Here is an 11,819-nt window from a genome sequence, read left to right on the forward strand (position 1 = left end):
GTAAATTAATGATAATTTGTTTTCAGTCTTGACATTGCTGTTAAACTGCTCATCCGTGTAATACTTGCAGTTATTTTCAGAGTCCTTAAAAAAGTTTTTTTCAGGGTCAAAATCATCATCCGATTCATGATAATGTTGTTCAGTGTCTCCAATTGCTCGGTGTAATCTTCATTTATATAAATATTAGATCCTTTAAGCTTCTTTGCTTGTTGCAGTATGTGTGCCTTATCCTTCTCTTTCATCAACTTTAACATCACCGCCCTCGGTCCCCGATCAGAAGGTTTCCCAACGCTGTGAGGTTGATGAATTGATGAATTTGCAGTTTCTCCTTTAATATTTCCTTCACCTTACATTCCGCTTCCGTCCAGCTTTCTCCAGCTGCCTCCTTGATTCCCTCGAAGATCAGGTTTTTTTGCTTGGATTGTGCTTCCAATTGCTCCATTTTATACGTTATAGTTATTAGACTCTCACAAGTTTTGTAGACGTCCTGCCTTGTGTCTTTGGCATGTATTTCCTGCTCCCCCACGGCTGCTTTAATCGCATCCACATCTTGCTGGGTAAACTGCAAACTCGTGTTTATCTCCTGTATTTCTTTGGTCATGTCGTCGAGTCTCTTGTTGTTTGTCTTCATAATTAGTTTCACAAAGCCTTGGAAGCTTTCTTGCTGTTGGCACATTAGTGCGGTGTACATCAGCTTCTGCTGATTTCTGTTACTTGCGCCGCTGAAATATAATCCTCTTCTGCTTCAACATTCTCGTTCGCTTCTGATTTATTACCTCTTTTTCCTCTTGGAGGCATTTTAATAGTTGTAGAATTTGTTCAAAGACTTGAAAATGTAGAAGATGTGAAAAATCATAGAACAGACAAGAGGAGCAGTAAAGACGTCTGCTCTCGCTTGCATATAAGGATGACTATAGCTTTCGTCCACCAATGTGCATTAGGAAGAGATCAGGAAGAACGGTCACAGGCAGCAAAACCTGCTGCAATCCTTATATGGACACCAGACTATTGTTTTAAGAGACTTAAGAACCTAACCCCTTAATTACCTTAAAATAATCTTGCATTTAACGACCCATAATGTTATTGTCGGTGCTACGCTACCTGTTGGAATTCATTTCACTACTTTGGGACTAACTCTATAACCTGTCACAACACATGACATCTCTCACCAGTTCTCTCTGGATGGTGATGATTCGGTCTCTGGCTGCCTCACAGTTGCTCTTCTTGCCTGTGATGACGATCGTCTCAGAGTTACTGTTCTCTGTCGGCAGATCGATCTTAGTGTTGGTCTCCTCGCGGATCTGGTGGCATAAGTAACCGATTAGTTTATATCTTTAACAAGATGCAACATTTGTTCTGATAGTATTTTAAAGCTGACCGTTATGGCTGAACGAAGCCTCACCTTTTTGATGTTAGCGCCTCCCTTACCAATGATGTTTTTGTGAAACTGTTTGTAGACGGGGACGGACAGCGAGAAGCTGTTCTCAATCTACAACAGAAAGAAAGCTGCTGTGAAGCCAAGAGTACACAGACACAGACAAATAAACAAAGACAGAAAACAACAGGTCATACCAGGTCAGCAATGATTTTATGGAGGAACTTGGCACATTTCTCCACTTCATTCTTTGGCCCTCTCAGCTGGACAATGTCACTCTTCTGCGACGGGTCAGGGAAATTGATAATAACCTAGAAGTCGATCAGATAATACCCCTCAAATTAAATGAGTCAAAACAAATGATCTTCTAATGAAGATGAGGTGAGACAGAGCACGGTAAAGGTCAGGGAGAACCTCAGGAAACTTGTCCCGAACTTCTTTGATCTTTTCTCCCTTCTGGCCAATGATTGTCCGATGGAACTTCTGCTCCACGATCAGGTCTTTGGTGCGCTCGTTTTCCTGGACACAGGACAAAAGTGTGAAGGTAAGTGGTGAAATGTTTAGTTTGGTTTATGTCGACCAGGGTGATTATATGACTGAAACAGCTCTGATCTCATTCTCACCATTCTCTGAACCATCTCAATGAGCTCTCTGCGTGCCAGCTGGACTCCTTTAGGGTCTCCCTCAATCCGGACCGGGCCACTTCGCTCTGAGTCTTGGGGGATTCGTACCGACACTTTGTACTGTTCCTTGATGCGATTGACTGTAGGCAAGGGGAAGAAGAAAGCAAAGGGCTTTGATTTCAAAGGCAGGTCACAGTTTGTCACCCAAATCTTTGAAATCTTTAAAATCCTTAACTGTAAGTTGACTTATTTGAAAACGTCCACTGGTGTTTGAACTTGTAACCCCGGCAGAATTTGTTACTTCTGTTAGGATCATCACAAGTGAAACCAACTTACTGTTGGCCCCGTTCTTGCCAATGAGGTGTCTGTGGAAACGCTGGTCTATGAATACTTCAGTGTAGTCCATCCTCACCAACTGGACAAGGAAGGAAAGACAGAAACTTGAACTTTATCTCCTTCATCTTTTCTTCTGGGTCATTCAGAAGTGTCTTTGTGCTAAGAATGAACAGGAGTGACTGAAAGAAAATGACCAAATCCCATTAACAGTTCTTCAAGTCATTGTGGGTGGGCATGTTACGTCATTAAATCAATTAACAATAATTCCACAAATGTCAAAAATCTCCTTAAAATGAAATCTAGGTTACCTACAAACAAACTCTAAAGACTGGTCATTCCATTTTCCTGACTTTTCTGATTATTATTATAGCAGCCATTACATTTTTAGATTGGCATCCTGTTTCAGTAAAGTAATTAAAAATCTTTCATGAGACACATCACTGTTAGGGAACTATTGTGTGTGTGTGTGTCCAGACCAGGTCCTTGATGATCTCCTGTATCTGGGCCTGAGCCTGCTCCACCTCCTCTGTCGGCCCCTCCAGACTGATGCGCTCCTCACCATCCGTAAACTCTATGTGAACCTACACACACACACAGATAAGACAAACCACTCAAAGAGTCTCTTCTCTTGTCTCAGTGTCACAGCTGATTAAACACATCCGAGTCCATGTTAGAAGTGTCTCACTTAAAGTATCCTCTACCATGCTGCTGACACTTCTCAGTCCTTCCTCTTTTATTCACATCCTACACAAAGTCTTTACATGTACTTTTCATCATTTTCTGTGTTACAAAATCCCACACACTGCCACTGCAGTGTACCCTGTAACCTACTTGCTCTGTCATATTGCAGGAGCAGGATGTGGGATTTGTGTTTTCTCTGTTCTCTGGATTATCTCTCTCGCTCTCTCCTTACCCGTGGAAGCTGCTGTGTGATCCGCCCGATGTTCTGTCCTTTCTTGCCGATGATGAAGCGATGCAGCCAGGCTGGAGCAGTCACCTCCACCACCATCACACTTTTAGCCTGCAGAAACAAAAGGTGTCAGGTTTGCATAAACAACAACTCAGAGAAATCCATTAGGCTGCAGAACAGCAGTCACTCAGGCTGTTACATACTGATTCATAAACAACAGAAGCGGCTTGAAATTAAAGCTGCAGCAGTCAATATTTTTATATTACCCATGGAAACTGTCAGAAAGCCACAGGGAATTATCACCACTGTTGCTCTTATAAACCAACTGTACACCACCTACTTAGTACCAAACAGCAGACAGAAAAGGTTTGCAACCAAATGCTTCTTATAACTTCAGCTAGGTGGCAGGTGGGGCTAATTTTCAGACCATACTTTGAAAACACAGGTTTTATGCACCTTTAAAGACAACGTGGCTTCATTACTAAGACTGAGAAATTATCTAAAGATTACAGTAAATCCTGTATTAAATGGGAAATATATTTGTGGAGGATGGGGGTTGGTTCCTTCCATGCCCTCATGTACTTTACACATTTTGCATGTTCAATGTGCCGCTGGTCATGGACAATTAATAACTTATTATGCCCACAAAGAGTTAAGAGTTCATTTGTCTCGTGCATGTTCATCCTTCGCTCTCCTCTCACCTTGGCGTACACCTGCGTGAGAGCTGGTCCCAGCTTGTCGGGCTCCCCTCGGAGGATGATGGTCTCTGAGCTGGAGTCCAGAGGAGGCATCTCCACAGACACCCCCGTGGCCTCCAGGATCTCTTGCAGGGTGTTGCCCTTTGGACCTATGATGTACTTATGCTGAGACTTCTTCACCTCCACAGAGATGGTTGTGGTCTTCCTCTTCTGGACAGTGGACAGGGACAAGATAGGAAGTTATGAGCAGCATGAAAAAAAAGAGGTACCTGTGGTAAGAAGAGGGGCAGTAGAAGGAAGTTGAGAAATGAAATGAAAGACAGGAAACAGGATGCACAGGGCAGACAGATGTTGGGATGCACAGATGGAAAATGAAGACTGAGTGACAGAGTCAGAAGCCAATTTGGGGGCAAGGGGTGAGCAAAGATGCAGGGAAGAGGAAAGGACAGAGTGACTGAAGGCACAGCTGTTTTTCTTTTGCCTCTGAAATATGCATTCAATGACATTAGCATTCTCATCCTGTTGTTCTCCGGTCAAATCCAATTTTGTCTCCACATTATCTCCGGCCTGCCTATCACCAGCACTCATCTGGTGCACACATACAAACACACACTTCCTCTCCATGTTTCATCTGTCCATCTTTTAGTTTCTTGTGCACTTCTTTAGAGAATGCACATGTGTGTGTGATAGATGATAAAACAACACCACCGCTGAAAACAAGGGGAAAAATAACAAGTCTACCAAGCCATTTTATTACAGGAGGCTTAAGATCTGTGTCAGAATAAACAAGGGGTTAATGTGACTCTGTGGTGAACACACAACCACAATAATGACATCTGAAATCACAAAGCCCAAAAGTAAACCACAACCTCTACACCAAGCACAGAATAAAAAGATCCAGATGTTGTTCAGTGCACTTTTCTTTAGCCCTAATCGGAGAAGACCATTTGAACAGTGTTTTACCCTGCCTGAAACACTGGGTCTCAGACAAATGTTCTTCTGAGATGATGCAGATGAGGCAGCATTAGTCCTCCAGTACCTTCCATCCATCCACCATCACACCCAGATAGACTGTGGTAAGATTAAAGATCTGATGACTTGTACATAAAGAGATTAAAGCTTAGTTGCTAAGCCAATAACTGTTTCGAAATTAATCAAATAAACAGTACAAATCAATGCTAAACTCAATCAGGGGCCTGGGTAAGTTAGTTAGAAGGGGGACATCTGATCTGTCTCAATAAGCTCACCTTGTCATCGTAGATGGCTCGGATGCGGTTAAGCGCCAAGGCAACGGCCTCCTTCTCCCCGGTGATGACAATCTCGTCCTTGGGCAAGCTGGGCGGAGGGATGCTGATGCGGGCGCCCGTCTCCTGGCTCAGTTCCTGCACCAAACGATTGTGGGCACCGGCGATGAAGGGGTGGAAAGCCTTCTCCAGGGACAGGCGCTCCACGGCACGCTTGTCCTGGTGGTGGGTGTGAGGAGGAGGGAAGGGACAAACAGACAAGTCAATCAAACAACAGAATCTGTAAATAATGGTTGTCATAGATACTGAAGACGATGCCCACGCTGACCTGCTCAGCAGAGATGAGAAGTATTTCATGGCGAGCCTTCTCGATGCCCTCCTTGGTGCCAGTGATGCGGATGTTGGCGCTGGGGTCGTCAGGACGTGGAATAGTGATCTTGGTGGCGGTTTTCAGCTCCAGCTCCTGCAGCTTCTCGCCGTTTTTACCAATGACAAAACGATGGTGCTCCTTAGGGATGGCGACTGTAGCTGAGGCCTGGGGAAGTGTTGGGGAGAAAGTGAGAAAACAAACAGTATAACAATGGATGAGGCCACATTATCTTGCCTAAACTAATTTCATTACATAAATTTCTCTTGGGAGTTCAGGTTAATAAAAATCCATAATTGTTGATGTATCAGCTGTAGTTTCGACATTTATATATAAGAGATGATAACTTTAGTTTTATAGTTTCTCATATTTCTGGTGTTTAGTTTACCAGGGACAGTATTTGAGTAGTATGAGAGTTTTAATATGAAGCACTGGACCCACTCAGTAGGTAATAAATACAGAAGCATGGAAGTAAATCCCCACCAAAACATTTGAGGACACACAAACCACATTTTGAGCACTACTGAGTTTACAACTCAGCATTTGAGTGTGTAGATACATATTAGTAATCACAGAATCACATTTGAGAGTGTAATCCCAGCCATGCATGTGCTCATTTCTGAGTCTGTGCTCTCAGATTTCTCCCCTTGGTTTGTGTGAAGCTGCATCGGCCTCAAAAGGTTTGCAAGTACACAAAACAAATTCTGAGCGCTATTTAGCTTGCGAAATCAAAATGTGAAGGTGAACAAATATGTGTCTGCATGTTCTCAAATGCTGAATTGCAAACTGAGTAGTGCTCAAAATGTGGTTTGTGCACCCTCAAATGTTTTAGCAGGGATTTACTTCCATAAGAAGCATTCAACCTTGTGAAGAGGACAGTGTTTCTCTGTACTACTGTATCAATAACTGCAGCTCAGCGGAACTGGTGGATCTCAGTGTACCAACTGATACGGAATGTTTGCTGCTGAAGCCCAGAAAGGAAACCCCTGGGAGCTGACGGTCATTATTCGGCTCTACTGTTTGTCCTCAACCAGCCTGTGCCTGTGTAGATAGGATTTTCCAAGCTGCAGCTAACACTAACTGTCCTCACACTATATATCTTTTGCTTGATCCATCACTTAAAATGAAGCAGTTATATTATGTTGTGTGGATAGAAAAACAAGAAAGTACCAATAAAAGTAACAGACTGCCGCCATTAAACCTGACTGGTCCCATTCAGCATGATTCTGTCATTCCTCCTCAAAGTATACTCTCTTGCCTAGTTGTATATTCACTACCAAGACAAAATCCCCCGTGAAACCTTTTTTTTTTGCATTTTAGTCACTTAAAAATACAGAAAACCTGCTGCGGTGCCACAGTAGAAGCACAACACACTATGCTTGTACCAAAATAATGTCAGACAATGTTATCAAGGTACAAAAAGTTTCAACCTGGCAAGGCAAAAACCAAAGTAATTTCTGTCATGTGATTATCTGATGAGTAGCTGCAACTGTAAGACTAAACTTATCGAATCACAACTTTAAGTTAAAGTAACAACACCGCACTGTTTACACATTTAATATACTATCAGTACATTTACCTGTGTCTGCAAGCGAGCTACGATTTCCTTGCGAGCCTTCATGACAGAGTCCAATTTGCCGGTGACCATGATGGACAGGCCCTGGTCTTTGGCAAGAGACAGCTCAATGTGGGCTCCGGTCCGCTGCATGATGTCCAAGCACACTTTGGCCTCCTCGCCTTCACCAAACTGACTGTTGTCCTTGTAGCGACGCTCCTCCAGGGGCACGTGGAACACCTGGGGACAGAGCGGGTTAGAATGGCACATGGTGGACAATTAAATTTCTGGAAAATGTGTTTCATTTGTTACTTTTCACAGAAGCTCGGCTCAGAACCAAACAGGGTGAAGCTGGTTTTAACTACAATGCTGCACACAGGTGGAACCACCTTACATGTGCCCCAGCTCAAGCCTCAAATGAAAACTCTGTTTCCTTGTGCCTTTGTTTGACTGGTTTCTAAGCTGTACTTTCTGCACTGTACCTACTAGATTTCTGTTTCAGACCTTTCATTTTGTCTGTTTTTATTTTCCTTTTACAGATTTTGTCTCATTATAACAAAGTTTCATCTTCACTTTAACTGATTTTATTCTGGTTTTAATGCTTATTGTTTTTAAAGCCATTACTGATTTTCCTTGTCTCAGTACATCACTTTGAATTCTCTCTCTGTGTGAAATGTGCTATATAAATAAAGGTGCCTTTCACTTTGTCATTATGAATTATCAAGTGTAGATTTTATTACACTAAAGTGTGCAAAAATTGAACAGGTCTAAACACTTTCTGAAGCATACTGTATGTGGAAGTGGAAGTTTATGTGCATCTGTCTCAGCAGCTGCCTGACCTGGGTGATGACAGAGGCTTTAATGGGCCTGATCTTGCTGCCCCATGCTGACGCTGGCTCCCCAGCCTTCTCCCCAGGTGCCCCCTTCTCCGGCAGTGGCGGGAAGGCCTCCAGATAGGTGGGGATGTAGGCCTCATCCTCTGGGACGCAGCCTGGCATGGAGAGACAAAGAATAAAAGGCAGGGATGAAGGTGAGGATGGAGGAAGAAAACAGTATGCATGTACAGATGGATAGAGAATGATTACTAAAGAATAAAGTATCACATGCTTATCAAATAAACTGAAAATGCACAACACATACATACAGTGTGGTAGGAGAAACACTAAAAGCATTTATCTGATCTCTTAGGCTAACCGGCGGCTTGTGCAGTAAAAACCCTTGCTAACCAAAGAAAAAACTAATAAGTATATGACAAGCATTACCTGTAATCTCCTGGTCCTTGAGGCCACTGCGATGTTCTGCAAAGCTCTCCGGAGTCAACACTGCCACTGAGCTCATGGTTCAAGACTTATTCCACTATTCCACTAGGACAAAGAAGTGGTAGAGAACTGAGTGAAAAACATTTTATAATCTCTGAGCATGATATTGGTTGCTGTATTGGCATTAGATCCCATATCATTAAGTCCTAACTGAATAATCCAGGAGAAATACAAAAGCCTGTTACAAAGAGTCTCTCCTACATTGTTCTCTTTCTCTCCCTCAAATGTACTGTTGTATGATCTCTAGGATTGCTGTTCACAAGCCTCAGAAGACTGAGGCTGCCTCTGTGGCATTTGCTACACTACACCAGTGCTGCGCTGTACACCTGAGATGCTCCAATTAACACCTCACAAGCCTCAGATAAACACAGAAAGCCTCAGGGACGGGGTTATCGCAGATCACACAGTAAGAGCCTAAACTTCAAACAACTGCTGCAAGCATTCCGTGTGACACAAGGATCCGAGGATCTTGTCAACTTACACTGTAACAGTGAGTCAATCAAGTCTTTCCTGGACATGCATTAGAGACCAACTCTGTAAACACAGGGACAGTCTTGTGATTTAGGAAGGGTAGTGTGGTTTTATGGATACTAAATGTCAATGCTAAAACGCAGACATCTATGAGATCCTGTGTCTCCAATCAACGGCTGTAGGAGGAAATCATTTTTTGTCTCTTACATCTCTCACTTGTTTTCCTGCTTTATAACTTTATCTTAAAGTCATGTTCTAAAATAATGCTTGAGATGTCAATTCTAGGATTCACTCTCTTTTGCATAATATTTTTTGCTTTAATATCTTTGACAGCCAAGATGTTTTTCCTCACAAATAGGCATGCAAATTCATCTGTGGTTCTGCTGTCTGATGCATTTGGCTGAGCACAACAGTGACTTTGTGTTATTATCTACAATCTGTGAAATGTTCCAGTAGGGCTGTTTCTCCTGAAATGTGCTCACAGTGTGTATTCAAATCATACTGTAACTGCCTTCTCCTGCTGATAAAAACACTACCTAACCACCTCTAAAAGCCAAGAAAATATAACTGCAATAAAAATACAAGATGCATCTCAGGGAATAAGAAGCTAGTCTCATGAGAAACATAGATGGATAGGGTAACACTGAGGTAAAGCTGTGGAAGAACAGATCAAGCAGTGCTGCACAAAGTGAGGCCAGAGTTACCTGCTAAAGGTCAATTGCCAGAGAGTCCGTCCAGTTAGCGGCTACCGTAGGCACTTCAGTATGAGTGTGTGTTTCAGCTCCTGGATGCACAGGAGGAAAAAGGAGAGACTGAAAGTGAACAGTGTAAATCAAAGAGCTCTACTGCACAGAGGCTGGGTTAATACTGTCGACACCCACACTGCACTGCACCTCATACTGTCTGGATCTGTTTCACTCTCCTCCTTCCCCTCCCCTCTCTGCCTGTGGTCCCTCCTTTATAGTTTCACAAATTCAGTAGTCGAGGAAACTTGTGAGCGAACATGACCACAAACATGAGTTCCGAAAAACACAACACCTTTCTGTTTTTCTCTCACTAGTTTGTAAGTTCAGCCCCTGGTGTCTCTTATACCAGGTTCACAGGGGGGAAATTATTTAACCCCACAGCAGCCCATTGGTCAGATATTACAAACTCATACTGTGCAGCCTAAAATAGTTAACACTGTTTACAATTCTATCTGGAAATGCAAAACTATAATTCACTACTTCAAAAGGCAAATATACTTTTTACTCCATCTACATCCCCGTGTACATTCATTTGACGGATATAGTTACATTACTTTACACAATAAGACCTATAATTACTTTATAAATTGTGCTATAGCTTTACTGAACTACTCAACTGGCTCCACTTACAAAAGCAAAAGACACGTAAACATCAACACAGCTATTATAATTAATCCAATTACAGTGTAATGTAACTGGGAATATTCTCCTACATAATTAATCGTTTAACTTTTGATAATTAAACTACAGTACCTATGTGATTTTACTAAAGTAAAATGTCTTAATTCAAGTTTTTAAACTGTAGTGGATTACCTTTACACCATTTATTAAGAGCTCAGTAAGTAACTATTGTCGCCCATTGTGGATCATCACCTGTTAGTTTGCTAACGCTAAAATGTAAGAAAGAAAGAAAGTAGAAAGAAACAAAGATCACTTATTTCACTGCAACACAGTTTAATGCTAACTTTGAAGCGGCTGTGGCTATCAATGCAATTATGTTATCAATTCAGTACATAAAAACAAAATATATATACATATATAGACGACGAAATGAACCCAGCCGTTCACGGTATTAGCTAACGACCCAGCTAAACGCATCTCTCTCTAGCCGGCTAACGCCGTTCTTGCCAATTTAAGGAAGCACTGCATGTCTGGTCGTGTTAGCTACTCATCTGAGCTAACCTCTCCTAACGTTGGTTGACCAAAGCAACATTAGTTAGCCTGGTTCGCTAAGCTAGCACGCTTCATTATGTGTAACGGGATGATTAGGCGCAAGGACTTTCTGATAATCGGCTAAAAAACAAGCCAGGCGGACAGATAACCAGCTCCGAGGGCGCTAACCTTGCTAACCCTGGCTGCTTCTCGTTATCGGCGTTTTCTGCTTATAACACCTAGACTGTGACTTCATCCACTCTGTCTTCACAATTAGATAAAAACTAAAGATAAGATAAAAAGATACCCTACCTTTCAGAAAGAAAATATAGCCCAGGGTGTGTGTTTGACAGGTGATGGTGTAAACACAGTTGTGATTGGTCTAGGAGCATTTCCTCTGTGGGCGAAGTGATACGACCGTGCACTGCGATTCATCGAGTCTATAAAGCAAATGCCGCAGTATCTTTGCGCAACAGGAGCATCCACGTTAAATAGATCCACATGATGGTACTCTCGCTCTGCTCATTCCACTGTTACATTCCACTATAAAAGACCCGTATGTGGTGTCTTGACTGGTAAACGATAAATGAAAGAATTTCTCAAGTTATCAGCCCTCGCAGCGCCCTAGTCCATCAAACTGACCGGGTCTACTTCTCATTCATAATGAGCTACTCTGCTCCACTGGAGTCAAATCAGGCTCCTGAGGTTGATTAGACCCTAGAAACCCGATTTCACAAAGCAGATACTGTATCTATGATCTAAATAAAAACACTCATGCTCAATAAATTAAATAAGTGAGTCAAGTTAAGAAAACATTTTGAGCTTTTTAGTCCACATTATGCGATAGTCAAGAATATCCATCCATCCATCCATTTCCCTTCGCTTATCCGGGACCGGGTCGCGGGGGCAGCAGTCTAAGCAAAGATGCCCAGACTTTCCTCTCTCCAGACACTTCCTCCAGCTCCTCCGGGGGAATGCCAAGGCGTTCCCAGGCCAGCCCAAAAGACATAGTCCCTCCAGCCT

General features: G+C 42.6%; 1 protein-coding gene across 1 annotated transcript in view; it reads right to left on the reverse strand.

Moving 5' to 3' along the window:
* hdlbpb (high density lipoprotein binding protein b) overlaps positions 1-11,211 on the reverse strand; it is a 21,574-nt gene extending 10,363 nt beyond the window's left edge. The window contains 16 exon segments of the mRNA XM_020585907.1: positions 1,170-1,301; positions 1,403-1,489; positions 1,573-1,686; positions 1,790-1,894; positions 1,999-2,138; positions 2,335-2,413; positions 2,811-2,915; positions 3,248-3,355; positions 3,946-4,152; positions 5,190-5,405; positions 5,515-5,721; positions 7,133-7,348; positions 7,948-8,099; positions 8,371-8,472; positions 9,603-9,682; positions 11,109-11,211. Of these exon segments, the coding sequence (XP_020441563.1) occupies positions 1,170-1,301; positions 1,403-1,489; positions 1,573-1,686; positions 1,790-1,894; positions 1,999-2,138; positions 2,335-2,413; positions 2,811-2,915; positions 3,248-3,355; positions 3,946-4,152; positions 5,190-5,405; positions 5,515-5,721; positions 7,133-7,348; positions 7,948-8,099; positions 8,371-8,446 (1,944 nt within the window). The 5' untranslated portion in view covers positions 8,447-8,472; positions 9,603-9,682; positions 11,109-11,211.
* Between the last annotated feature and the right edge of the window lie 608 nt (positions 11,212-11,819).

Source organism: Monopterus albus, unplaced genomic scaffold (assembly GCF_001952655.1).
Source record: "Monopterus albus unplaced genomic scaffold, M_albus_1.0 scaffold384.1, whole genome shotgun sequence".
Taxonomy (NCBI): domain Eukaryota; kingdom Metazoa; phylum Chordata; class Actinopteri; order Synbranchiformes; family Synbranchidae; genus Monopterus; species Monopterus albus.